Source organism: Artemia franciscana, chromosome 13 (genome assembly GCF_032884065.1).
Source record: "Artemia franciscana chromosome 13, ASM3288406v1, whole genome shotgun sequence".
Taxonomy (NCBI): domain Eukaryota; kingdom Metazoa; phylum Arthropoda; class Branchiopoda; order Anostraca; family Artemiidae; genus Artemia; species Artemia franciscana.
Genome location: NC_088875.1, coordinates 33,163,014 through 33,190,544, shown reverse-complemented (window position 1 = coordinate 33,190,544; position 27,531 = coordinate 33,163,014). Strand labels below are relative to the sequence as shown.

At 35.4% G+C, this 27,531-nt stretch overlaps 2 protein-coding genes across 3 annotated transcripts in view; one reads left to right on the top strand and one right to left on the bottom strand.

Moving 5' to 3' along the window:
- LOC136034823 (protein-L-isoaspartate O-methyltransferase domain-containing protein 1-like) overlaps positions 1-3,539 on the top strand; it is a 29,605-nt gene extending 26,066 nt beyond the window's left edge. For both annotated transcript variants that reach the window (XM_065716263.1, XM_065716264.1), the window contains exon 8: positions 675-3,539. In XM_065716263.1, coding sequence (XP_065572335.1) covers positions 675-997 — 323 coding nt within the window. In that variant the 3' untranslated portion in view covers positions 998-3,539. The remainder of the gene's footprint in view (positions 1-674) is intronic.
- LOC136034827 (2-iminobutanoate/2-iminopropanoate deaminase-like) lies at positions 3,475-26,136 on the bottom strand. Its single transcript, XM_065716267.1, has 5 exons — positions 25,980-26,136; positions 16,834-16,991; positions 8,892-8,960; positions 5,111-5,166; positions 3,475-3,629 (listed from the first exon to the last, which is right to left on the bottom strand). The coding sequence occupies exons 1-5, from the start codon at positions 26,039-26,041 to the stop codon at positions 3,558-3,560; spliced, it is 417 nt and encodes a 138-aa protein (XP_065572339.1). The 5' UTR covers positions 26,042-26,136; the 3' UTR covers positions 3,475-3,557.
- Between the last annotated feature and the right edge of the window lie 1,395 nt (positions 26,137-27,531).

The following is a 27,531-nucleotide window of genomic DNA, read 5'->3' as shown; positions in this document are numbered from 1 at the left end:
TCAAACACAATTGAATGCAGAAAAATGGCCTACCTGCGGCCTGTTAACCGCCCTTCTAAAGGTATTATATGTGAAAATGATCTATTTACAAATATCAATTAACTAAGCAACTCTTATTGTAAATAGAGAGTCTAGAAATTCAAGCAGTTTTGTGCTGCTATTTTGTGTCCGGTGGCTTAGTCCTGTAGTGAGTCGCTAATAAGAGGGCTCATTTTTTTCTCTAAAGACTTATTATTTTTGCTATTTTCGTACGTTAACTATTTTAGTATGTTAATCTGCGTAATGCTGTAATTTCACGCGGCGCTTGTACTGAGAAGTACACCTAACCCTGCTTTTTACAAATGTTTGTTTGGAATAGAAAACTTATGTCAGTTTTAATGGGATTAGGTACCTCAAATCCATTCATTCTGAAGATCTTTTTCTCCTAGTGTTGCCGTTTCGTCAAGTCGATAATACAAAAACGTGGACGGGAAAATTTTTGGAAATAAAAACATAATAAACGCAACAAATTTAGGCAAATTATATAGGGAATGGAACATCGTAGAAATGTCAAGGTCTCCGAGGAGTTGGATTGGTATGTCTTCCTCCCAATTCTGTGTATGTATCTGTTTCCAAATAACATCAAATGTCATCCATTTTGCTGCAAAAAATTAATTATTTATTTCTTTTTTCAGAGGGCTTTGAAAACTTGCCTGTTGCTTCAGATTCTGGAGATAATGTTTCTGTTCCCAATGGCAACAATGGTCGATCTAAATTTGATAGCGGTGTTGGTGATCTGTCAGACGAGAGTAGTAGCGTCGGAAATGGCACCAAAAGTGGGCATCAAGCCCTGCCTACTGAAAAGAAGGAGGAGGAGGAGGCACCAATGAAACCAGTGGGCTTTTGTTCTGAGTTGAGTGAAGAGAAGTATAGTAAAATGATGAAGTCAAAGATAGCTGAGTTACCTTTACCACCTGGGCTAAAGTCGTATTTGAATTATTATAGGTCTTTTGAATAGGCTACCGCCCTCTTCCTTTAATTTTTTCGTTTAATTTCGTTCTGAAGAATCATATTTTAACTCCGCAAAATTTTTAGGGAAACAAGATGTTCGGGAAATTGACCTTGTTCTAGTTCTGAAGTGCCATACAAATTGATTCTTATGGACACTATTATCACCTTTCACGTAATTTCGATTACACGCTCGTGAGATTGATGACTGATATTGTATATGTAGTATGATTATATTTAAAGTGAAAAAGTTTCTTTTACGGAAAATCAATTTTGCCACCATTTATCTACATTGAATAACTTTTTTTTCTTTTTTAATGAGATTTTTATGATGGCCTGGTAATGCGAAAAATGTGAATTGACAAATATGGCATTACTGATACTGAAATAAGGTCAAATAAGAGAGCGTATACCGTAGAGATTCGTCATGGGAAGCAATACATTAATTCAATCTTATATAGTACAAACAAATACAGGATTTAATAATTTGTGCACTCTTTAGGAAATTCAAGGAAGTGCATAGCTGTTTTTTTTTTTAATTAGAAGTGATCTTTGGAACCTATATTGTGTCTTTTATTTACCTGTAGGCAAGTGAAGGGTTCATTCCCAATGTTGGCCTAAGTATTCCAGACCAACCCCCCATCCCTGTTGAAGATTGGACGCATGTGCAGCTACTGGCTTATATCGATTGGATTCCACACTTAATAATTATAAAAATGACAGCATCTGAATTATGTTCGCTCATTCTCATTCATAATCTTCTTGTTTTCTACTGGGGAAAAGTTATAAAAGTACATTACGGAGGTTATTTGCGGAATCGCCCACACTCTATTGACAAAGAATGTAAATTGTATGCCTATGTGCCATATTTCATTCTAAGTCGTCATGCTTCTGTATAATCATTATTATAGTTTTTAAATAATTAAGTCTGAATTTTGGAATCTGAATTTAAGAAACATGCTTAAACATAAATGAATTGTTTTCCCAAAGGCTGAGTGACGTTAAGATATTCCAAGGATATAGAAAATTAGATTATTAATAATGTTAATTTTGGGAAAGATTTTTTTAGCCCTTCACTAAAAACTTTTTTTTCTAATGCCTCTAGAAAATAATGAATGGATCTTCACATTACTATTTTTCTTGTTCTAAAAGATGCTGATAAATGATATTAAAGTTGAAAAGTCGATCACCTTCTTTTGTTTTGTTCCGTTTTCGGTAATTGTACTTTTCTACCCGTCTATTATGAGATACGTCATTTTAACTATTGTTGTTCTAACGCTAAACTGTCCTCCTAGCAGAAACACTGTTTCTGGAAATTTGCCCCCCCCCCCCAGTACGGCTCAGTATTTTATAATTAATTTTGATCTGTAATATGTGCAGCCATTCCCAAAACGGAATAGCGTATCCAAGTGCCCCCGAAAAATCCTGGGGGAGAGGGGACCCAGCTGACATTTTCTGTGCCATAAAAACGTCATTTTTTATGAATGTTAAAGAAAATAGCGCTTATATTATCATGTGCTAGAGGGGGTGGGCTTAAATCATCCTTGTCTCTTCCTGGCCGTCCTCGAACATTCTTTGCATTGTAAACGTGGTGTAAGTCTAGAATTGGGGCGAGAAGAAAACATGTTAAGAACACAATTCTTACTTCATAATATGCAGAATAATTGTAGTTAACATATTTTGAAGGCGTCTCCACTATATTTTACCTCCAACCTTCCCTAATGTGCAAATATATAGCCCAAATTATAGATTTCCTATGTGTTTTCCGTTTCTTGATTTCGTAAGCCTTATTTCAACTTACGGATACACGGGTTGGAAAAAGAGTGACGCATGGCAAAATGCATGGGAAATATTAATTTGTGCTATATATTTGCACATTAGGGGAGGGGGTAAGGTATAGCAGAAGCATCTTCAAAATGTCTACAATTTTTGCATATTATGAAGTAAGAATTGTTTTCTTAACATGTTTTACTTCTCACTAGCCCCAATTCCAGGCTTATACCATAAACATTTCCCAGAAAAGGCAATGTAAGGCTTGTTCTGTACAGCTGGATAATTTGGTCTCTTTAGGTCATATAATACCTACAAATAATTTAGTAGTCTTTGGACACGACGCATTGAAACAAATTTATCCCAATATCGCCCTGTCTACCTTGCTTGAATAAAATTAATAAATAAAAGAGAAAAAGTTTCTCAATTTCCAAGATATTTTCGGAAAAAGTTCCCACCATTTAAATTTGATGTGTCTAACTTCAATATTCCATAACTCAGGTGTATGTACTAAAATTGCAGTTTGGGAGAGATACTCAAGTTCCGAAAAGCCCCCCCCCCCCCTTCTGCATGTTGTCTTCAAACATTTCTCTTGATTATAGCTCCTGATTGTGCATTATAATAGGTAAAGATATGGTTTTGTTTCCTTTCTACTTTTTGCTGTGGCTGTTTGAATTTCCTACCCTAAAGATTTGCGTATGTTAAACGTTGATCCCGTTGCGACAATATATGAATTGATTTATTATATGCGTATATATTCTAAATAAAAGTTTGTACTATTATTCTGGCACATTTTTATTTTAAAGGCTGGCAGGCTTTTCGTCGATGATGTTTCCAATGACCGCCACTGCTTCAATTTCCACTAATCCACCCTAGAAATAAGGAATGATTGTAGCTATTTTAACACACGCACACACAAAAACATTAAAGACTGTACGTAGGGCATTTCCTTTACGATGTTATATTTAGATTTATGGGATTAGTATTGAAAATAAATATTTCAACAATTAAGTAATTCCTAGTCGATAGTTTATTATTTTATGACCCACACAATACTAATTATAAGAAATGGTGAAAAATACAAAAAAGTGAAAAACATACGATCAATGAAAATATCGCAAAAGGCAGTGGTGAGTAAGATAAGCGTGCAAAAGCCGAACTGGGGAGTTTCCAGTGTCATATTCAACCTTTAAATTATGTCAGAACCATCGTATTCCTCGCAATAAACTAGTTTTGTCCAAGGTAAAAGACAGAACAAATTTACAGAATCCAAACTAACTGATCTGGGTATCATTTAAGTTACCATCCTTAAGAATAGGGAAAAGGCCTGAAAAATGAAGAGCAGAAGATCACGTAAAGTATGGCCAGAGAACGTCTGTTATAATCCGCTCGGTTCACACCAATCGTTGTATAACCAATCTTGATTTGTATTTTTACGTCCAGATTTCATTATTCAATGTTTCCAGATTACACAGATTGTTGATGAAAACGGCAACATTTTCAAATTAGACAGTGACCTCATGAATCAACCTCTCGGTATTGACTATATTAAGTTGCTCACTCAAATCTCTAAAGGTTTGACTTATTTTCGTGGCTTGTCTTCCATTGTTAAACGTTATTAGAAGATTTTATTTTTATATTCCTTCTGATTTTGAACTTATATGTGCATCCTGACAATCCAATTGGGTGACCATGTAGTAAGATTTGAATTCTGGAATTTGAATCAAAATTGAAACTTAGGAATCAAATGGCCAACTGCGCTATCTGATCGGCGATGATGTAGCGCCTTAATTTAGTTGTATACGACGAGTTTTACAACACTCACGTATCGTAAAAACAGACTGCAGGACCATATTGTCACCCCCACGCCTAAAGGTCGTACCAGACATTTCATACGACAGAGATCATTTACAATAATCAAATTGTTATCAAATGGAGTATTGACAGACTAATTTAGATCGGGAAGATAAGTTTGCAGTGGGATACAAAATGTCTTGTAGATCGTCTATTTGAGAACAGCTTAGCAAGCAGTTTTTGGTCAAATACACGTTCCAAATAACTAGTTTTCTTACCGACACATTTAAATTATTATACGTAAGATTGAGATTATTTCGCTAAAAGAAAAAAAGAAGAGAAAAAAAAAACTGGCAAATTTTATGAAAATTAGGGGAAATTGTAAAATAATTGAAGTTCACCTCAAGAATTTATGAACGCAGTCTTTTCTCGTCAATCTTCAAACATAAACCGTTCAAATCAACTCAATTTATTTTTATGAAATTGTATCTATCCATATCTCAATTTCATTAGATGGCCCACGAACCACTTTGTAAGAAAATAATAATGTCTGACTTACCCTTGGTAAGGCAGCGACTTGATATGCGGCTCTTGCAGGAAAATTCTCAGTAAAAACTAGAAAATAAAAAAAAGATACCTTCAGTCGGCCTTTTTTTTAGTACTTCATAGTCGAAATTCCATGTTTCAAAATAATAAATCACCTCATTTCAAGACATTAAACATCCACTATAAAAAGGAGCAGGCAAAACAGGAAAATAAAAAGAACAAATCGTGTATAAATAAGAAGTCCAACGTTCTCAATAATAAGATTTTGGAGTTAGTTCCGATTCTCGAATGTTGGCACAATGTTTTGCCAATACAGAAATACATTTCCAGGCTCTAAGGGTAGGTAAATAAATATATCTAAAGGTGACAGGTAAATATGTCGCCTTCAAATCTAATCAATTTTTACTTTAATCTTTGTTATTATAGTATTTCGCTTTAGATTTTTGATAATGTATTTCCAGTTATGTTTCGCGAGTAGTTTTTATAGCAGAGCTAGAAGCCCAACAGTCGCTTCTACAGCACCTTTCTCTTTCCATTACCGATTCGAATCAGCTTTAATTTCCTTGCGTTTTGCCCACAATGCCATGCATAACCCTCGTACTACTCCTCTTTTTCCTAATGAATATTTCCCCCCCCCCCCTGAACTCGCCCCCCGCGTTCTGTTTCAAGAAAAATCCCCCTTCTTGCCCCAATAAGAATAATGAAACATATAAAAGAACGATCATCCCTCACATAGTTGAAATTTTAAATCGATAACCCCCCCCCCTTCTCACTCCACGTTTATCTTATAGTTTTAGTGTTTATTTTGCAATTCTTACAGTTTGTTCTCCCTGTTTAACTTGCGAGTTTTTATCGTTTGACTTTTTATTGATTGCAATTTTATGATTAAAGTGCGAATTCGGCCCTTTTGGGCTTGTGATAGCCGCTTTGTTGAAATAAATCTTATCTTATATACGAATTTGCCAATTATAGCGCATAAATAGCCGTGGCACTACGAAATCTGAGAATAAGACATGAATAATTCCTCCTGCTCTACGCCTATCCTCGAAGCAACTCATGATACCTCTCTGATATTGCCCGAATTCCTCCCTCCATAATTTCTGCAGAAACACCTTCAAAATACAATTTTGACAGCGCCATTCTAAGGGATTACAATTTAAACAAAACAAGTTTTCCCCAAAAAATTATAACTAAAACGATCAGAAATTAGCTTATTAGTATAACCCAAAAATAACAGAAATTTTCTCAAGTACGTGTTGCATTGCCAGTCCCTATGTTCTTCCAAAAAGTTACCATGTCCTTTGCGCTTTTTTAGTACCACGAGCTCAAAATCTTTTGACAAAAATCGTGGTAGAAATTGGAAGAACTAGATCAATAGGCACACTACATGTGTTTTAAAGACGCTCAAATTGCAGCCATTTGTAGTTAAGGATTCCAACACCCTTATTAACGACTTTGGTGAACATTGTTCTAAAATTATGGAATTAAAACTAAACTGGCAATTAGAATACAGCGATATCAATAAAACCTAGAAGTTTAACCGTTATTTTGATTTTTTTTTTTAATTATGTTTGAAAAAAAAGGAGAGCTGCAATTCATATTCTTTTATCAGTAGAGCAAAAATGGATCTACCCTTTAGGGGGGAGGGAGGCAAAGTAAAACTTATTTTTGGTAGAAGTAAGATCAGGAATCCTAGGATACAAACTTCGCGTAAACTGCAAAGCATTTCAGAAGAATTTACGTACATGCTGTTTTGTTTTAGAGCGCTCGTATTATAATTTCAGCCTTTTGCTTGACCACAAAAACCTTTAAATACCAGACTTTCTAAGGGTTGTTATCTGAACAAATGATTACCTAATGCAGACAATCTTTCTCAGTAAGTAAAATTCGGTTCTTGCTAAGCTTGTTGTTGTCTCGATTTATATATAAAATTTCTTTAAAGACTAAGGGTAAATTAACTCAACTTATTCACTAACACTGAAGTGTGATTACAGACGATATCGAGGGATAATCTTGTGTTATCAGCAGACATACTAGAGTTTGAAGTAAACACTTTAGGTGAACATGTTTTACTTGAGTGCAGGAAGAACTTAGTTAAAAAAAATCTAGATTTCACTGTTAATTTCTGGCTAAAATCACTCAAATAACTAGGATTGGGCCTAAATGCCATATTAGTCCAAAAAAATTGAATAGTGGAATATGTGCAATTATCAAAATATGCATAAACTACGAAAGCCTTGGATAGAATGTGTAATAAAATTGGATAAAGTTTGTGAAAAAGGCGGAATTTTGAGATGCTTCTATAGCAAGTGTAGCTTCACCTTTCCAATTAGTGATTTCAAAACGCCTTAAACACCAGCCTCAAGGTAGTCTCGTGAACAATTCTTGATTCTTTCCTCCTCTGGAAAAAACAACAACAATGAACTAAAGAAGCCTTTTTCTGACTGCAAAATGGAAAAGAAGCAGTACAAAATCTTTGACTAAAGAACATCGTTTAAAAAATGCAATAGCATTCTTAGTTACAGTACTCATGCTATTAACAAACGACTATTATATTATGAGACAGTTTGCTAAAAGAAGTTGTCAATTGCAAAACACCAACTGATGTGACAGATGATTATGGAGCCCAGATTCCGGTAGTTTCTTTCAACCACCCCTCCCCCATTCGTAAGCTTAGAGTGTGATATCATCTTTCCTTTCATTTGTCGTTTTTTAGTAAGTGAAAAGAGGCTTTTGTCATATGTTTGCAAAAAGAGCCGAATTGTGTCATCAATATCGATTTAAAGTATAAGATCTTGATCAATCTTTAATACGAAGAAGCATCTTTTACCTTTAAAATATGAAGATACACAAACACGTCTTGAAAAATTATGAAAAACCCAGAATTAAATTTTTAATAAAAAGATCTTAACGGAGGAAAAAAGTTTTAAACTCGCGGGCACCAAGGAACCTAACTTAAAAACAAAGAATGTGTGTGAAAAATCAGCTGAAAATGAGCGAAAAGATATATCGCAATGTAGATCTAGAAAGTTTAATTTTCCTGATTTCTGGACCATAAGACAAAAAATACCATCAATATGAAGTAAATTGATTTTAACACAGCAAAATATAGTAACTTGATAAAAACGATGCAAGATTATAACCCTAACTTCCGGTTTCAGATTAGCAATTGAAAGGAAATGTGTATATCAATGAATATCGGAAAATCTAAGCTATGCATTCATGTGTATTGACAACTAAAGATTAACCACTTTAAATTATTAGTTAATTGGCTTAACAACAAAAGAACATTTTTAGAAAAGTCAATTAGGCTATCATATTATGTTGTGTTTATCTCTTTAATTGACTATTCACATATTAAAAGAATCCCATTCTTCATCGAGTTACATAAATGTCACTTTTCTTACATAATTTTTACATATTCTCACTACCTTATATTGTTCAATAGCAAATGGGTGTATCGCCCTGCTGATTGTTGAAATAATTACCAATATTAGGCTGCACAGTCGCTTGGTTCCACTTTTTGTCCAAACAGAAAAGTGTCCGCTTGTCGGTCTTCACAATTCAGTGTGCCAATAAAAGAGAAAATTTCACATAAAAATAAAGATCTTGGTAGTTGAGTAGCAATCAAAATAAATATTGTGGAGAATTTTCGTTTTCAGGAATGAATAGACTTGAGATGGAATCGGGGGCAAAAAACATTTCCATTTTGATGTCCCCGGTGCTTTAACCCCCCCCCCTTTTAACAGATCCTTAAGGAGCCTCTGCAAGAAATTCAAAACTATAGCACTCACACGTTCTGTACACATCGTTGACTGTCCCAAAATCTTTCATGTCTGCAAGAAGTACAGTAGTCTTCACAACTAAAAGAAAATGTTTGTATTATATATTGACATTGAAACACGAGGAGGAAGACAAACGAAAAGAGAAATTTTAAAGCCAGAAGTCTGAAAATACACTGAAGTCAGCAAACATAATGTATAAATAATTGAATTAAGAAGAACACAGACTTTATATGTACTTAGGTTAGATTCAGCTAAATTTCCATTCATAAGCGCAATAAAACGGATGTTCTAAAGAGAATGTACCGAAAGAGCGAACATTTTCAAGCTAAAAGAAAACTTCATATCCAAACTGGCGTTTCTCTGCAATCTGGCCATTGTTGACCTTTCAAGGGATTACCCATAGCAAGTGCACTTATAAGTGCACTGAGTTTAACTTTTGGAGTGTTTGGAACAAAATGACTGTCTCAAAATTTTGATCGGCTGTCTGTGGGGGGAAAAGGCGTAGGGCTGCTCGCCCTCTGATATCTGTTGACTATTAAAAAGAGAACTAGAACCTTCAATTTTCAATCGAATGAGTCCCCTCCGAAGTTTATACAACCATCCCTTCCGTATGAAGTGGCCTTGGAAAAAATTAAAATCATACATTGAAGCCTTATGGTTCTTTATTATAGACAACGCTAGAACGTTGTTCTGTAATATAGGTACAATAAAACTTATACGGTTCACGGAAAATTTAAGTGAAAAAGTAAAAAAAATTGAAAACGCGACTCACCATATTTCTCGTTGTTTTGTTCTTTTTATTGAGAACCCTTTTAAACAAAAGGCAAAAGATCGTTCGTTGAGCTATCAATTAAAACGGCAATGACATTTCCAAATTTCGAACCGTCTATAGGAGAGGGGGCATTTTAAAAGAGCAAGAGAGGCAGATTGCCCTCTGATGACTTCAGCATAACCTGAAAGTTCCAATCTAACAAACTCAACCGTCCCTTAAGTATTACTATACGCCCATTTGACAGCCATCATGCACAATATATTTGTTTGACTGTTTGACATCCCTCTCAAAATTTTCTTAAAGTTTCACCTTAATACCCTAACACTTTTGGAGACTCTTGATAAAATATTTCCCCTTTTCCCAGTAAATTATGTAAATTTATCGGTAACTTGCATGACTTACATCGATTTCACGGGAGATTGCAGGGGTTATGTCTACCGCGGAGTTATAGTTATTTAACTTTTGGACAGATTTGAACAAAATACCTGTCTCAAAATTTTGATCGGGTGTCTTTGGAGAATAAAAGGGCGCGAAAGGGGGCTTCTTGCCGTCTGATCACTTTTGAGTCTTAAAAAGGCCGCTATAACTTTCAATTTCAAGTCGAAAGAGTCCCCTCCGAAGTTTATACAACCACCCCTTCCATATGAAGTGGCTTTTGGGGAAAAAATCATGCATTGAAACCTTAAGGCTCTTTATTATAGACAGAGCCAGAACGTTGTTCTGTGATATAGGTACAAAAAACTTACACAATTCACGGGAACTTTAAGAGAAAAAGTAAAAAATTCAAAACATGACACGCCAAAATTGTTGTTGGTTTGTTTACATTATTGAGGACCCTTTCAAACAAAGAGCAAAAAATCTTTCTCTGAGCTATCAATGATAATCATTAAAAATAGTAAAAATTTATTCAAACAAATCATCTAAACCAGTTGAAAAGGCTCAGTTTCTTCCACTACGCTACCACAATGAAATTATTAGTATTATTTTTAAAGAACAGTGTTAATTAGAAGATTTATAATTTTCTATCTTTCATCAATTCATGTTGTCCTACTCATTCAAAGCTTCACTTATGTGTACGGATACTAAAGTACGACAATGTTGTCATCAAAATAGTTTAGATCGAATCCTTTTCTTTTGTAGTTTTTTGGTACTTGTCCATTATTCAGAACACACTCAAGAAGCAAAGTTAGGTTTATCCTAATGAAATATACTAAAATATGATGAAAATCTAACATTTTATTAACAAAATTATGGGAACTACAGCAGAGAATTATGGAAAGGAGGCCACACAGAATGCATTATATTAAATACCTAACCAAAATACCAACTCTATGTACTAAATATGGAATTAAAATATACCTATAACGCAATTTTTCCACTAAGCCTCAGCTAATTGTCTCCGAATGCAGATGGCTAAACCCGATAAGTCAGATCTTGCAGATGAAAATTCTTGAGTGTGTTGTGAATAAAGGACAAATACCGTTTGTCCTGTAAGGAGTTGTTATTAAAATTGTAATTAAATTGTTATTAGAGAACATAGACAGAATAATTTTCCGAAATCGAACTTAAAGAGACTTAACAGAAAGGTAATTTTACCGAAAAGAAATATAAAACGAACGGAAATTGCTACAAACAGATATTTGGCTACTATGTAGCATCCTCCCCCCTTTCCAAAAAGGCTTTCGCGTTATTAGTAGTTTATTCTTTGGCTACCAAACCTGGATATTGGTGGCAGACCAAGCCAAAACTTTACAAGTTTTTTATTTGTTTTTCTAGGTGTAAGAGAAATACTAGTAGGGTATGGAACCTCTAAGCCCCGGGTCTTCCCAAAATGTTAAGATACAACAGCTGATCAATAAATTCCCTTACCTTTTATTTGATTTTGCGCTTTAAAATTCCCTTCCCTCTTAAATAACTTTATCATTGGTGGGTTTTAACTATTTACCAAATGCCATTTTGAAATCCTCTTTCCGTTTTTATATATTGGAAAATACGTTGAGAATACACCAAAAACATACAAAATGGAATTCATATTTAACAAGTAAATTTTACACCATTCTTTAAGTAAAAGGTAAGAGACCCAAGAGGTCTTGCATACTTGCCTAATGATATGTCAAGATTTGTTATTGCGAAGTCCGTATCCAGGATTTTTGTTCTGGGGAGGGGGTACATTTATCCACAAAAATTAGAAAAAACTTAAAAACTTGTTGACAATTTGTTTGTATGCATTTTTGTTACTTTTTTACGAGTCTGATCAAAACTTCAGGGATGGGGGGGGATCAAACTCGGTAACCCCCCTGGATAAAGTTCTGACTATTGCTATTAACTACTAATTACTGTAACGTGGTTAAATGCTTTATCAAACAGTTCGTGGTAACGAACTGTAGTAAGGAGCGACCCGGCTCAATAGTAATCAAAACTCTAAAAAATGGAATTTTGATACCAATAGCTACATCAAAAGAATTGCATTTTAATGCTGATTTTAAATATATAAGTTTAATCAAGTTTAGTCTTAACCATCAAAATTTACGAGCCTGAGAAAATTTGCGTTATTTTAGAAAATAGGGGGAAACACCCCCTAAAAGTCGTAGAATCTTAACGAAAATCACACCATCAGATTCAGCGTATCAGAGAACACTACTGTAGAAGTTTCAAGCTCCTATCTACAAAAATGTGGAATTTTGTATTTTTTGCCAGAAGGCAGATCACTTTTTTTTTTTTTTTCCCCAGGGGTGATCGTATCGACTCAGTTGTCCTAGAATGTTGCGAGAGGGCTCATTCTAACGGAAATGAAAAGTTCTAGTGCCCTTTTTAAGTGACCAAAAAAATTGGAGGGCACCTAGGCCCCCTCCCACGCTAATTATTTTCCAAAAGTCAACGGATCAAAATTCTGAGATAGCCATTTTATTCAGCGTAGTCGAAAAACCTTATAACTGTGTCTTTGGGGACGACTTACTCCCCCACAGTCCCCGTGGGAGGGGCTACAAGTTACAAACTTTGACCAGTGCTTACATATAGTAATGGTTATTGGGAAGTGTGCAGGCGTTTTCAGTAGGATTTTTTGGTTGGGGGGAGGGGTTGAGAACAAGGGGAGCTTTCCATCGAGGAATTTGTCATGGTGGAAGAAAATTTCCATGAAGGGAGCGCAGGATTTACTAGCATTATTAAAAAAAAACAATGAAAAAAGAAATATGAAAAAGTTGTTTTCAGCTGGAAGTAAAGAGCAGCATTAAAACTTAAAACGAACAGAAATTATTACCCATATGAGGGGCTCACCTCCTCCTAATACCCTGCTCTTTACGCTAAAGTATTTTTAGTAATTTCAACTATTTATTTTACGGCTTTGGTGATTCAGGGGTCATTCTTAATGAATTGGGAAAAAATTTAAGCTTTAATGTAAAGAGCGAGGTACTAACGAGGGGGCGAACTCCCTCATATATGTAATAAAAACATGAGAATACAAAACTTCTTTACGTAAGCTAATTTATAAGTTACGTATATCTTTTACTAAAAAGAAGATTCGTAAAAAATTAAAAGTTCTAGTTGCATTTATCTTAATTAACCGAAAAATTGGAGGGCAACTAGGCTTCCTCCTCCGCTCTTTTTTCTCAAAATCATTCGATCAAAATTATGAGAAAGCCATTTAGCAAAAAAAATAAATAAATATGCAAATTTCGTTTTAATTATTCCTCTGCGGAGAGCCAAAATCAAAACATGCATTGATTGAAAAACGTTCAGAAATTAAATAAAAAAAACAAGTTTTCTTAACTGAAAGTAAGGAGCAAAATTAAAACTTAAAACGAACAGAAATTACTTCGTATATGAAAGGGGCTGCTTCCTCACCAACGCCCCGCTCTTTACGCTAAAGTTTTTTACTGTTTTAAAAAGAAGAGTTGAGAGAAAGAGTCAAACTTTAGCGTCAAGAGCGGGGCGTTGGTGAGGAAGCAGCCCCTTTCATATACGAAGTAATTTCTGTTCGTTTTAAGTTTTAATTTTGCTCCTTACTTTCAGTTAAGAAAACTTGTTTTTTTTATTTAATTTAATCAAGAGGTGGTTCCCGCAGATATACGACGAGAGGTTGAGTCCAAACACTTTCCCCCCTCCTTTGTAGATGTCTGATCTTCACAGGAAGTATTATTACTATAAACTGGTTAAATCATCTCTTCTTGTCAAGTGATCGTCAGGTAAATACACAAGAGAGGAATTTGGTCCCTGAAAGACCCACCTCTTGCGTAAGGGCCTCAAAGTGTACAAATATCTTAACTATTTTCTCCACGGTTCCCAATATTTTGTACTTACTGTGATAATGCCCAAAATGGCTCCGTTAAGTTAATGAAATCAGCGGCGTCAACAGAGGAAAGGGGACATGAACAGAGGTGTTCAAAGGGAGGGGAAAAACCGGGTAACCTGCCCCGCGCACCACAGCTGGGGGGAGGCTCCACCGCTGGGGTGTTACCCACTTTGACCAAAGTTTTCGCTTCCATTCGGCTTTTTTTGTTTATATTGGGTCGGGAGGGGGCGTTGTAACTAATTCTTCCCCTTCCAACAGCAAACCTAGGAACGGCTTTAGACATGAGCCCCGAAGGTTTGAAAACCACTCTTTTTTGTGTATTTTCATTGAAAAAATGGAATAAACGACGAATTTGCCCCACCCAGATATTGAAAAAAAAAACAAGTTTTGCCCCCTTTTCCTCCCTCTAAATTTACACGAGTTGACGCCACAAAATGAAATAACTAATTCGTTATCAATGAACCTTAAAGGACATCGAAGAAAAAAACAGCAGAAAATTAGGTGAAGATATAGAAAAACGTTTATAAGGGAGGGAGAGTCACCAAACAAAACAGCCTTGCAAGAAGTAAAAATTGAGACACGATATCCTTCCAAACATCATATTTCATTAAGATCCGATCACCCGTTCGTAAGTTAAAAATACCTCATTTTTTCTAATTTTTCCAATTTAACCGTCCCTTCACTTCCCCCCCCCCAGATGGTCGAATCGGAGAAACGATTTAATCTGGTCTGGTTCCTGATATGCTTGCCAAATTTCATCGTCCTAGCTTATCTGGAAGTGCCTAAAGTAGCAAAGCCAGGACAGACAGACAGACCGACCGACCGACCGAATTTGCGATCGCTATATGTCACTTGCTAGATACCAAGTGCCATAAAAACCACAAAAAAAACTATGCATAAGTTGATTCAATTTGGACCAGCATGAAATAAATAAAAAAATTATTTATTATTTACAAATCTCTGTTTTAAACAGATAAGGATCCACATTTGTTCGGAAGGACAGCAAATTAATGATCTCCTATTATTACAAAAAAAACGGCATTAGATGACTTTACGATCCCTGCCGTCTATGCTGATCTCGTTTCTTGTCTCTTCAACCAGGAAGTGTAAATAATCACCAACTTACACGAATTACAGCGCTTGCCCTGGAGATTGCAGGAGTTATGTCTACCGCGGAGTTACAGTTATTTAAACATTGGATTGTTCTAAATGGCTGTTTCAAAATTTTGATCAGATGTCTTTGTCCTCCAATCAGTTTTGACTCATAAAATGGGCATTGGAACTTTCACTTTCTAATCAAATAAACCCCCTCCAAGTTTTAAAAATATTCCTTCCATACGGTCACTTTTTGGGAATCATGCACCGATGCCTTATTACCCTTTAATATAGATCAAGACTAAGAGTCACAATGAAAATAATAAAAATTGTCTTAGAAAATGTCAAAAATTTGTCAATGTGAGTGTGAAAATGGGGAAGAGCATGACCAACTATAAATATTTGTGCCAGGCCTGCAGATATTTCCTAAATTTACTATTTTGATTCTTTTATGTACCTTATGCTAGCTCTGATGTGGGGTATTATAATTCTGTTAGTTGTTTTGATGTCTTTTAATGCATTTTACTTTAAAATTCCTTCCAATATCTGGAACTGTTGATCTGGTTATGTATCCAAGATTAAGTTGGTCAACTGCACGCAAATACTTATTTGACTGATTAATTCTCAGGATATTTTTCCCCTCCATAAAAAGAATGTTACTTCATTAGATATCTGCTTGTCTAAGCATTTGGTTACTTGGTCACGTGACATAAATTCTAAAAACTTTTAACGGCTAACCAGGTCCCAAAACGGTCGGGTTTCTCCGACCTATTGGTACATTCTTATTTGCTTCATTAAAATTGGACATCCTGTTCTGTCTTATAGGTATGATTTGTAAAAGATATCGTTGGATGTTTTTCTTGTGAGCTGCCTGTGTTCCTCTCCCCTTGGATTTGAAAAATCAATAAAATTTTATAAAGGTAGTGCCACTTAAATTCAAAATGACCGATTAGGAGTGCATTTTGTGTCCCATGTTATTGACTAATTCACCAATGATTTTAAACTTGGCCACTGAGAAGGAGAAGTATTTTTTCTAAGAAGACTAAATAACCCACCCCTTTCTTATTTAATTGGGGAAAAAGGGTCCCGAAGCATTATTAGTGGAGGGGGTAGAATTGTATCTATAATTTCCCTTTACTCCCATGAATACCATCAAATAAAGCCTGCAATTTGTTTTTAATAAGATTTAAATGAAAATGCTTCTGATTTTCCTACTTGTATAATCTTTCCTTGAAGGAATAGCTAATGGCATTGGCTAAAATCATGGTGTAAGCTAAGTCTCAATTTGAGAAAATTCTATGTAGCAAATTCTTATATACAGCCCTATCATGCATGTGCATTCGCTTTGTAAGTGCTATAGCGTTAGCTACGATCAACACTACAGCCTTGTCTTTTATCTTGACCCCATATACTTGCCATGGGTTTGAAGGGTTTATGAGGAGGAAGGGGCACCACTGTAAGAAATTCCCATAATTGTACCCTAGGAACAGAACTTAAGCCGAGCGAACAGAAGCAGAACTGCTAAGATTAGTATTCAGTACGCATATATTTGAAGTTTCATTTGACCATCTTTGGAAACTCCTTTTGGCTATTAATCTTTAAATTCCATAGCCTAGGGTACCCAAAAGCCAAGTCAAAAGTTGAATTATCTCCTCCCCCCATAGAAGACCGAATATACGAATTAATTTGCAGTCTTTTCCTGAATATTTTTACGTGTCCACCATCCTGCAAAAAACTCTAAGGGTATCCTTGCCCATGGTTATTCACTTGTGTTATGCTTAGTGAGCACATACCATTCTTGTAAGAAGCACCAGCTGCTTCAAGGATGTGTCCCATGTTTTCCAATGCTTTCTTCGCTTGTGCTGCAACACCTTCAACTAAGTTACCAGATACACTGTCCATTCCAAGCTGTCCAGAAACATACAAAGTTTTATCCACAAGTACTGCTTGGCTAAAATTAACAGAAAAAAAGGTATTTAAGGTAAGACGGCACTTACTATAAAAGCACTAACTATTTTACTATAAACTGCACTTACTATGTTAAGGTAAGACTTTACGGCACTATAGAATCCTGTTTCTAGCATGTTGGAAGTCATACACAGGGCTGAATACAGATATTGCATCACTCTACTCATATGCCAGAATTAGTAAATAACATTGAAACGGAAGGTTAAATATAAAACAAACAATATTAGTTTAATGATATTCTTCGTTGAAAAACAGAAGTTAATATCTACAGTAATATGGAGAAACAATTTGTGAAACAGAAATATTAATATCTTAGAGGATGTTTTTGTTTATATCTTCTTGCAAAAACAACAACAAAATACCAAATTACATATATCAGCAGTGGCATAATGGTAGATACTGACAGTATCTTAAAGCAGTCATTAAAGAAGTTTGTTGTTTAGGGTGAGGATTGGGACCTCAACCCAATAAAGAAGGAGGTCTTTAAAGTACCAATAAACGCTTACTTTTAGTTTTGGGGTATATCTAAATTACTTGCATTAATATGACTTATATTAAATCATATACCCATTCAATTTTTTTTTTTTTTTATCCCGGACCCTTCAATAATACTATTTTATTTCTCCATTTCGACACTATTGTTACAGATTTAATATTTGAAGAGAAAAACATTTTCGAATCTTTACAATTCTGAAAGAACCCCCCCGCCCTCCCGGGAGAGTCAAACTAATAGTGTAACAACAAGAGCCAGGAGCTCATATGGCACTTGTGACGAGATCAGAACCTAAAATTAGACTCGGTACTAGAGTTATCGATTTCATCATCCTAGCACATCAAGAAGCAAAGAACTCGCCAAATCACTAGGATCCCCTCCAACTCCCTCAAAGAGATCGGACCCGGTCTGCTTATGTCCATCAAATATCTAGAATTTGTGCTTGTTCATGAACTCGCCAAAAGGCTAGAAACCTTCCAACTCCCCCAAAGAGATCGGATCTGGTCCAGTTATGTCAATCACGTATTAAGAACTTGTGCTTATTCTTCCCATCAAGTTCCATCCCGATCTCTCCACTCTTAGCGTTTTCCAAGATTTACATTTCCCCCCACCACCCCCCAACATCCCCAGATCCGATCCAAATTGAAAATGGAGCATCTGAGACGTGAGATCTTTCTATATATCAAGTTTCATTAAGATCCGATCACCCATTCGTAACATAAACATACCTCAATTTTCCCGATTTCCCCTCCCCACACGGTCGAATCGGGGAAACGACTGTTATCAAGTCAATTTGTGCAGGTCTCTGGCAAGCCTAACAATTTTCATCGTCCTAGCCCATCAAGAAGCATCAAGCTCCCCAAAGCACTGGAAATCCCCCCATTCCAACTCCCCCAAAGAGAGTGGATCCGGTGTGGTTATGTCAATAACGTATCTAGGACTTGTGTTTATTCTTCCCATCAAGTTTTATCCCGATCTACCCACTTTAAGCGTTTTCCAAGATCTCCGGTTTCCCCCTCCAACTCCTACCAATGTCACCGGATCCGTTCGGGATTTAAAATAAGAGCTGAGTTACGAGATCCTTCTAAATATCAAATTTCATTAAGATCCGATCACCCGTTTGTAAGTTAAAAATACCGCATTTTTTCTAAATTACCCCCCCCCCCCAACTCCACAAGAGAGAGCGCACCTGGTCCGGTTATGCCAATCACGTATCTAGGACTTGTGCTTATTTTTCCCACCAAGTTTAATCCCAATCCCTCCAATCTAAGCATTTTTCAAGATTTCTGGTTTCCCCCTTCAACTCCTCCCATTGTCACCTGATCCAGTCAGGGTTTAAAATAAGAGGTCTGAGACATGAGGTCCTTCTAAATATCAAATTTCATTAAGATCTGATCACCCGCTAGTAAGTTAAAAATGCCTCATTTTTTCTAATTTTTCCAAATTAACCTTCCTCACACTCCCCTCCCCAGATGGTCGAATTGGGGAAGCGACTATTTCTAATTTAGTCTTGCCCGGTCCTTGATACACTTGCCAACTTTCATCATTCTAGCTTATCTAGAAGCGCCCGAAATAGCGAAACAAGGACCAACAGACCAGTGGACAGAAATTGCGATCGCTATATGGCACTTGGTCGATGGGCAAGTGCCATAAAAACCGATTCATTCAAAATGCAGAAAATATAATATGGTTAAATTTAATTCTTGTTTGTAAAATACCATTTATAGTTATATTTAACAATTTTCCACGTAGTATTACCTTTATTGTTTTTATTGGTAAACCTAAATTCAATTGGGCTCATTAAAAGTAGTTTTATAATCCATTGTATTTGCATGGGCTGGTTTCACTTGACGTTTTACAGACACAAGGGAAAGCTAATCAACCAATAAAAGGGGAAAAAAGTACTTGTACAACACAGCATAGGAAAATAGAGTGTTCAAATAAGGCATGGTATTGCCCCAAAACTGTTTGGGTTGAGGGATGAAGATTAGACCTTACTGTACCGTTGTTTAGAGTTTCTAATTACTGGCTACTACCAACTGCATACTATTTCTATGATTAAAAAGTAATAAAAAATGAAGATCTTCAGTTGTCGATTCATTTTGCCATTTAGTTGTAGAAATTAGAGAAATAATATTTTTTCCAGCTTCTAGCAGGAAGTTGGTGTTATATTCGTTGGTGTGAACAATATGTCCCTATTATCTATTTCCAAAGAATATTAAACATTGACATAAACAAAGAACAAGAAATAAGGTTAAATATAGCAGCCTGTAAAATTGTCTTAAAATTGTGCTGGATTGAACACAAAGAACTTGAAAACGATTTCTGTCAAACCTGCTTCAAACACAATTCAAACCTCTTAAACCTCTTATTAGTCCTGCTTGAAAGCAGGACTAATAACAGTTTGGTGTATAGGACTGGTCTCACTTAACTTTTTTTGGCTCTGATTTCACTAACTCAGTCGGCAAATAATACTAGTACAAAAACAGTGCCTTTTGCATGAGATTTTCAAAAATAATCATAGTGGACAATAACAGTTGCATGAGTCCTGTGGTGGCGCAGTGGATTTGACCTTAGCTTGGTAATACGGGACCCAGAGATCGAATCACGCTGCAGGAATGCACTGCAGGGCCGACGCAGGGACTATAGCAGTCAAGAAGCGTCGTTAATCTGATACAATGCAATACAGTTGCATGATTGATCTCAGCTTAGTTCTTTTAATCTTACTGCAGAAGAGAAAGAAACAGCTCAGGTTAATTATTATTTCCCTTAGCCTTAACAGTAAAATGTTACTTGAAAACAAATTTGCAAGAATTTTTGGGAATAGCTAGAACTCCTCAAAAACGATGTCAGTTTGCTCTGATGTCACTTTCCAAGGTTTTCAGGCTCTTTTTGATAATTACAATGAAAATTGGTGCTGTTTATGCAAATAGGCACTGGAAACTATGAACATTTTCAAAGCTCATATTGATCTTGTTTTCTTTGCAATTTTGGTACCAATTTGGCAAATGGACACAAAGCTATGTGCATCCAACCCCAACTATTTTCAAGATTATTTGCTTTAAATGGGTGCCCATAAGCTGAATTTTAGGGGGGGGAGTTTATCTGGTCTAATCAGCACTTCCAATGCTGTATAATAGAAATCAAAAAACCAAAATATAACAGGCAGTGCAATAGCGCTGCCTCAGTAAAGAGCAATGTTGGCATAATGTATTTTTTTTTTTTACCCGGGCAGTTCTTATAGAAAGACGTGTCATAGAAACTCCAAAAAGAGGTCATTCGATTAGAAATTGGGAGGGCTAGTGCCCTTTTTAATAGTCAAAATTGATTGGAGGGCAACCAGTGCCAATCCTTTTCCCTAATTACATCCAAGCAAAATTTTGAGACAACCATTTTGTTCAGCATAGTTTAAATGTCTGGAAATTACAACTTTGAGGATGACAATTCCCCCCCCCCCAGCCCTCAGGGTCGGTTGTAAGTTATGCCCTGGGGAGATATAAGGTTTTATTGGATTGGTAATCAGAAGTTCAAGTGTCATTTTAACAGTCAAAAGTAATGGGAGGTCAACCCTCCCCCATATTCCAATCATTTCTCCAAACACATCCAATTAAAATTTTTCGATTGACATTTTGTTCAGTATAGTTGAAAGGTCCAGAAATTATGACTTAGGGGATAAAATCCCCCCATAGCCCTCAGGGCAAGGGTTGTAAGTTACGCCCTGGGGCATAAACAAATTATAGTGCTTTTTTTAAGAGTCAAAGTTATCAGCGGGCAGATATCCCCCCCCCCAGACAAATGTTGCATTTTCTCAAAATTCATCTGATAGAAATTTTAAGATAGTCATTTGTTGTTGTAGAAACTACAAAAAGGGCTCATTCAGTTGGAAATTGAAAAGATTATTGCCCTCTTTAACAGTCAAAAGTGATTGGAGGGAGACCAGTCCCCTCCCCCTACACACCTATAATTCCCCCAAACACTTCAAATCAAAATTATGAGATGACTTTTTTGTTTGACATGGTTTTAAAGTCTGGAAATTATTTTTTTGAGGATGAGAACCCCCCCCCCGAGCCCTCAGGGCAAGATTTGTAAAGTTATTCACCAAGGGAATATAATGTTCTTATGGAAAGTATGGTCATATAAACTTTCATAGGGGGCTCATTGGATTGGAAATTTGAGTGCCCTTTAAGAGTCAAATTTATCAGAGGGATGCATTTCTGGGGATAAGGGTTGTAAGTTATGTCTCAGGGCATGTAATGCTTTTATAGATGGGGTGGTCTTGTGAACTTCAGAAAAGGCTTATTTAATTGGAAATGTATAGCTCTAGTTCCATTTTAAGAGCCAAATGTGATGGAGGGAAAACAGCCCACCTTCCTGACATCCTCTTTCCTAAACACATTCAACCAAAATTGCAAGACTGCCATTTTGTAACCAATACTCTAAAAAGCATACAACAATGTCCTCAGTAATCCAATATAAGGAATATTCAGGCAGACATTGAACTAAATCAAAACAAACTATAAGCATGTACTTTTGAAAAGGTAACAAAGCAATATCTCAAAAACAAATTATATTACTAAGTTATACCTTAAGAGCGATTTGTAGGGGATTTTGTTCTAGCCAGAAGGCATTGCGTGTACACTTTTAATACTACCACAACAGTTACTGCAACTAATGATGCTATGAGTATTAAGGTGAAACTTCTTGGAAGCTTTTAGGGGGAGTTCTAATTAAACTAAACAACTGTATGTACACAGGTTTTCAAAAGGGCATATAAGCAATATGATAGGCAACACCACTCTAAAATAGCTAGAAATATCATTGAAACAATTAAAGGAGCTAATTCAAAACAAAATTAAAAGTTCTTGTTTCCTTTTTAAGAATAAAAAGAGATTGAAGGACAATAACCCATCTCTCAAGGCAATTCATTTCCCAAACACATCCAGACAAAATTTTGAGACAACTATTTTGTTCAGCATACTAGAACAGTCTAGTAACTATGTCTTTAGCAACTATGTCTATGTCTTATTGGGCATGTCAACCACCATCCCAATTATGCCATTGGCCCATTATGATGTAAAACTAAATACTACTTTAAAACTCAATAAAAAGGCATTGTGTTTATGGTTTCCAATGAGACACTCCATCAATATATCAAGAATGACTAGGGGTATTGAATTGCGGTTTTGGGGGCTATGATTATTGCTACTTCTCTTATAATTTAAATACATAAATAGTGTAGGTGTACCCAGGCTGTCAAAGAGCATAGATAGAATCTTTTGGGAGTGACATTAAGTTGTTTTTTGTTTTTTTTTCAGGTCAACTCCAGGCAGTATAAAATTAAATTAAAAATGCTGTTTGTGTAAGGGTTAAAAATTGTTGAAAAACTTTTGCCCAGCACACAAATAGCAAGCCAAACTATGAATTCAGATTAAAAAAAATTAAATATTTTTTTATGAAAAAGACTATGCTAATAAAAAAAAGAAATTAATTAAAAAAAAGTTTTCCACAAAACAAGTTTTTCAAAGAAAAATAAAGAGCTCAATGAAGAATGGGCAGAAATAAAATTCAAGTAGTCTTCTAAGCATAAAGCTACCAAAAATCACCATCAATAAATAAATTAAGCTAAAAAACAGGAATTCAAATAAATAGCCATGTTTACTGAAAATCTGAAAATTGAAATTTGCACTTTATGAGAAAACAAAATACATTTTAAGTGTTTTCACTTTTTTTTACTTAAATAAATAAAAAATTGAAGACTTTAAGGAATAAATATCCGCAGGTTATATGCACATTAGACTGACAACCCATGGTCAGCCCTACTAATGTTAATTTTTGCTTGTTTTGAATTTGACTGTTTGAGGTTTCTTTTTTTTATTATTTTCTTTTTTTTAGTTTTATCACTCTTTGTTGATTAAATATAGAATACAGACCTTGCCCTGCTACCTCCAGGGGTCAAGGACTAATACACTTTTATCTACAGGTAATGTTAACTGTAAGAAAGCCCACTTTATGCATTTTTAGTCTCATTGGAGGGGGATTTTAGAAAGCTAAAAAATGGATGCATTTCTCTAATAATGACAAAGAAACAATATGCAATCATCAGAACTCTATCTGATGTTTCTCAGATCTCTAGTCCAGTTTAACTCTATCTCTTATTCACTGATAAATGTATAAACTAATTTAAAAGGCGCTTCAACAGACAGCCACTTTTGAGATCAGTGTTTCCACTTTCTCATTTTTTAAATCCCTAATAAAGAACTGAAAAATCCCTAGAAATCCCTATCTTCAGTTCCAAAATCCCTGAAAATCTCCCATTTTCTAATTACTCCCTGAACTGCTTCTCCCTATCTCATTTTACCCATACCATCGAAAGGTAACATATTTTGGCTTCTTAGATTGAAGTGTAGCTATCACTACCATAATAGAATGTCTTGTCATGCTGTTTAAAGGGCTTTTTAATCATCAGCTAAATACAAATAGCTTCAAATATACTTCAAATAATATTAAGCAAATATAAAAGAAAATGTAATACTGTAATGTAGATTACAGTACAAGATGTTTAATACTGTTCAATTGTAACTTGTAAAATGTAATTAGGCCTTATCTTCCCCTGATGTGTCTTCAACATTTTTTGTATGGTGGCTGAAGCTTTCATCATTCTCATGTGGTGAAGTAACTATTCATCTTCACATTCCACACTTTCTTGAGCCCTTTTCATTCTATATTTTGTTTTTAGAATCCCCTGCAAAGTTTATGTTTTCAATTTATTCTGATGTTCAGTTTTTATTACTTCTACAGCACTGAAAAACCTCTCAACATTGACATTTGAAAATGGAACAGTGGAAATAAATAATACTGCCAGTTTCAAGTTAGGATACAAATTCTGTTCCAGCAGCATTTTTTTTCACCAATACCAAACACCAGCAGGTCAAGGCATCCATTGTTTTGACGTTTTCTATATCAATGAGGCTCTGCCTCCTCCACTCCTTCTCGGTTTTGGTTCCATCCCATGGGATCTGTCCATACTTTCTAACAAAAGGTAGCAGAGAGGCAGGCTGAAGTGATTGAGCTGACACTGGGTCAACCATTTCAGCATATTTGTAAATGCCATCTTTGAAATGGAACCTTTTCTGTATCTGGCCTACTGCTTTGATATGGAACGCCTATGCAGCTTTGAGAACTATTTCGATTGAATCAGGGGGGAGGGCGGTATCTGACCTTGACATACAGAGGGAATCTTGTCCATTCGGACCCAAGTAAACGCTTTCAAGGGGAAGTTAAAACTTCCAATTGTTCACATTGATTTCTAAAGCACTAGTTGATTCCACATAGTCCTTCTGCAGGAAGTTCAATGCTGAGACCAATGTTTTAAGCTTTGTTTATACCCCAAAACTAGATATATTTTGGTTTCAAGAGCTCAAATTGTGCTTAAATTTGGATTTGCGACAGAAGTTATTGTTATATTTGTAAAGAACATAAAAAAAGACATCGAGTGGTATGTTCACTTTATTTGTAGGTCAAAAAAATTTACCAGTTATAGTATGAAGGTTCATGATTTTCCCCTGGGTACATAGGCTTGCCAAAAACACACAATCCATTTATTCCTACATGTGCCATTGTTTTAAAAAAATGGCTGTCAGTTTGTTTGTCTGTTAAAAACTAGGGTAATGAAATGGTAAGAGAGGTGTTTGAATAGTTATAGCCTACCTCTATTATTCACGTCAGTACTTATAAAGCTGGCTACAAGACAAAAATCGTAAACATCATACAGTGGAGAAAAAGAATCATACATGCAATGCTTGTCAAAAAAATCTAGTACAGTAAGAACAACTACATACCGTATAAAACTATCAAAATATATTATAACTTTATTTATCTGACCTGTAAAAAAATGACATGCTGTCTACCAAATAATCTTATGAAAAAAAGACCCAAAAATGACAAACCATATGATTTCATTAATCAAGAACAGTCCAAGCTGAAATTATTGTTTGAAGCCCACATCAGCATGGAACTGTTTCAAACAGTTCTTTGTTGCTAGTTTTTTACTTAGAACTCCTGTACATCTCAAAATCTGAGTGGTGTTAAAATTTTTTAAGCAACTGAAGAAGTTCTTCTCTGTGATTCCAAGTTCAATTCGCAAGGAAACAGATCCTAAATCGAATTATCCTGCTTCTCTGATCAAGAAGATGATGATGATGAACAAATTAAAGGAAAACCCCCAAAAATTTCCCTAAAAGTCCATGGGAGAGGAAAAATCCCCAAATCCCTAAAAAAAACTCTCGCCCCTAAAAGACTTAAAAAATCCCCATTTTAGGGGGGAAATCCCCATAGTGGAAACACTGTTTGAGATTGTTTCCCCCATGGAGGTGAGACATCTATTTTCTAACTAGAAATCAGTAGTTCATATTATGCAGCTACTTCTTATTGAAAATTGTTGGTTTTTAGTAAAGACACCATAAAATACCAATTTCATACCTGTAAGGTCCAATTGCTGCCGGTGCCAAGTTACTGTGTACAATTTTTCTTACAACAGACATTTGTAAAAAATTTAAGGATTAATTTTGAAAAACTCCAGGTGAGATAGATGGCGTTAATATCATGAAGAAAATGAAAACGCATGTGAAATCTATGAATAAACTGAGAAAAACTTTACTTATAAAATTAGATATTAACAAACTACTTTTTATTAAGGGTCAGGAACACAATTTGTATTTCTTAGGAGAATTCGCATTTCGATATTCATTACGTCTTTTGTTTATAGGACAATAGAATTTGGGACATTACCTTCAATTGCAATATAAAAGACAATAAATATGATGTAAAGATTCTTTCGAAATTGAAAACTGTTCAATCAATTGAAAACTGTTCAAGCAGAGCAGCCACAGAGATTAGAAAAGAATCGTTTAGTGCTGGTCCTGCTCTTAAACAATGTGTGATTTTTTTTCAGTACTTCCACACTTACAGATTTATCATGAGATCTCTGGATTTTTCTGAGAGTCTCACAATGAAAATCACATTTCGAAATCTACAAAGTCAGTGAGAGTGAATTTTAGTGATTCAGATTATTACCGATTTCAAGCAATTTTGGCATAGTTTACGCAATGTGTATGACTAATTCTCTGAATACAGTTTCTTTCTTGAGGCAGACGGACAAGTACTCCTCGCCTATCCTTTTTGTATCATGCGAGCTTTTAAAAAATTTGGACCAGTCTATAGCGACTCAGTTTACCCTTTCAAATTACAGCCTAGAAAAAACTTTATTTTAGTCAGCTTCATTTAAATGCCTAGGGTTGTAATGTAACAGCATTTTACAGAACAATGCTAAGACTTAGAGACAAAATGTAAAGCTTATTGATACTTCTAAAATTGTTGGTGGTATTAAGATAGAGGCCGCTGATAACGGTAAGAAAGGGCAACAAAATCTGTAGGTTTGTTTTAAAGTGCAACAAGCAGCTTAGAAGTATAAACCAATTGCACAGTCATATGTGTTGTGGGGATAACGCATTGGTGTTGTCTTCGTTTCTCATTTTTTCCCTAATCTGTTAATTTGTGGTTGCCTAAACTTTGTTTTTTTTTATAGAAAGTATGGAGCTCAGAATATATTACTGAATATCAAAATTTCTTACGTCACTTTGGTTTCGAGTCAGTGGTCAGGTCTTACTTGGTTTGATTTTTAGACAGAACATTTGAAACTGATTTTGGGACTCCCAAGACAATGAGTTACATTGTTTTGTTCAGTTCTAATTACTTCTTCCGTGCTTTCCCCCTATTTATCAGAATAAGAGGATATTGTGTTGCAAATTATTTCTGCGTGTTTACAATTATAAGATTGCGAGTAACTTCAATCTTGATGTTTACAAATTCAGACAAATTCTTGGTGTTTACGATCCAACACATCCCTTGAAAGTTTTGAAGATCCTTAACTTGCATGATATTGAGAAGCGTTTCCTAAAATGGCCCATAAATATTGATAGAAGAGACAAATTCAGGAAAAAATTCCGTGTATGGATTCATAAATGACTATTGC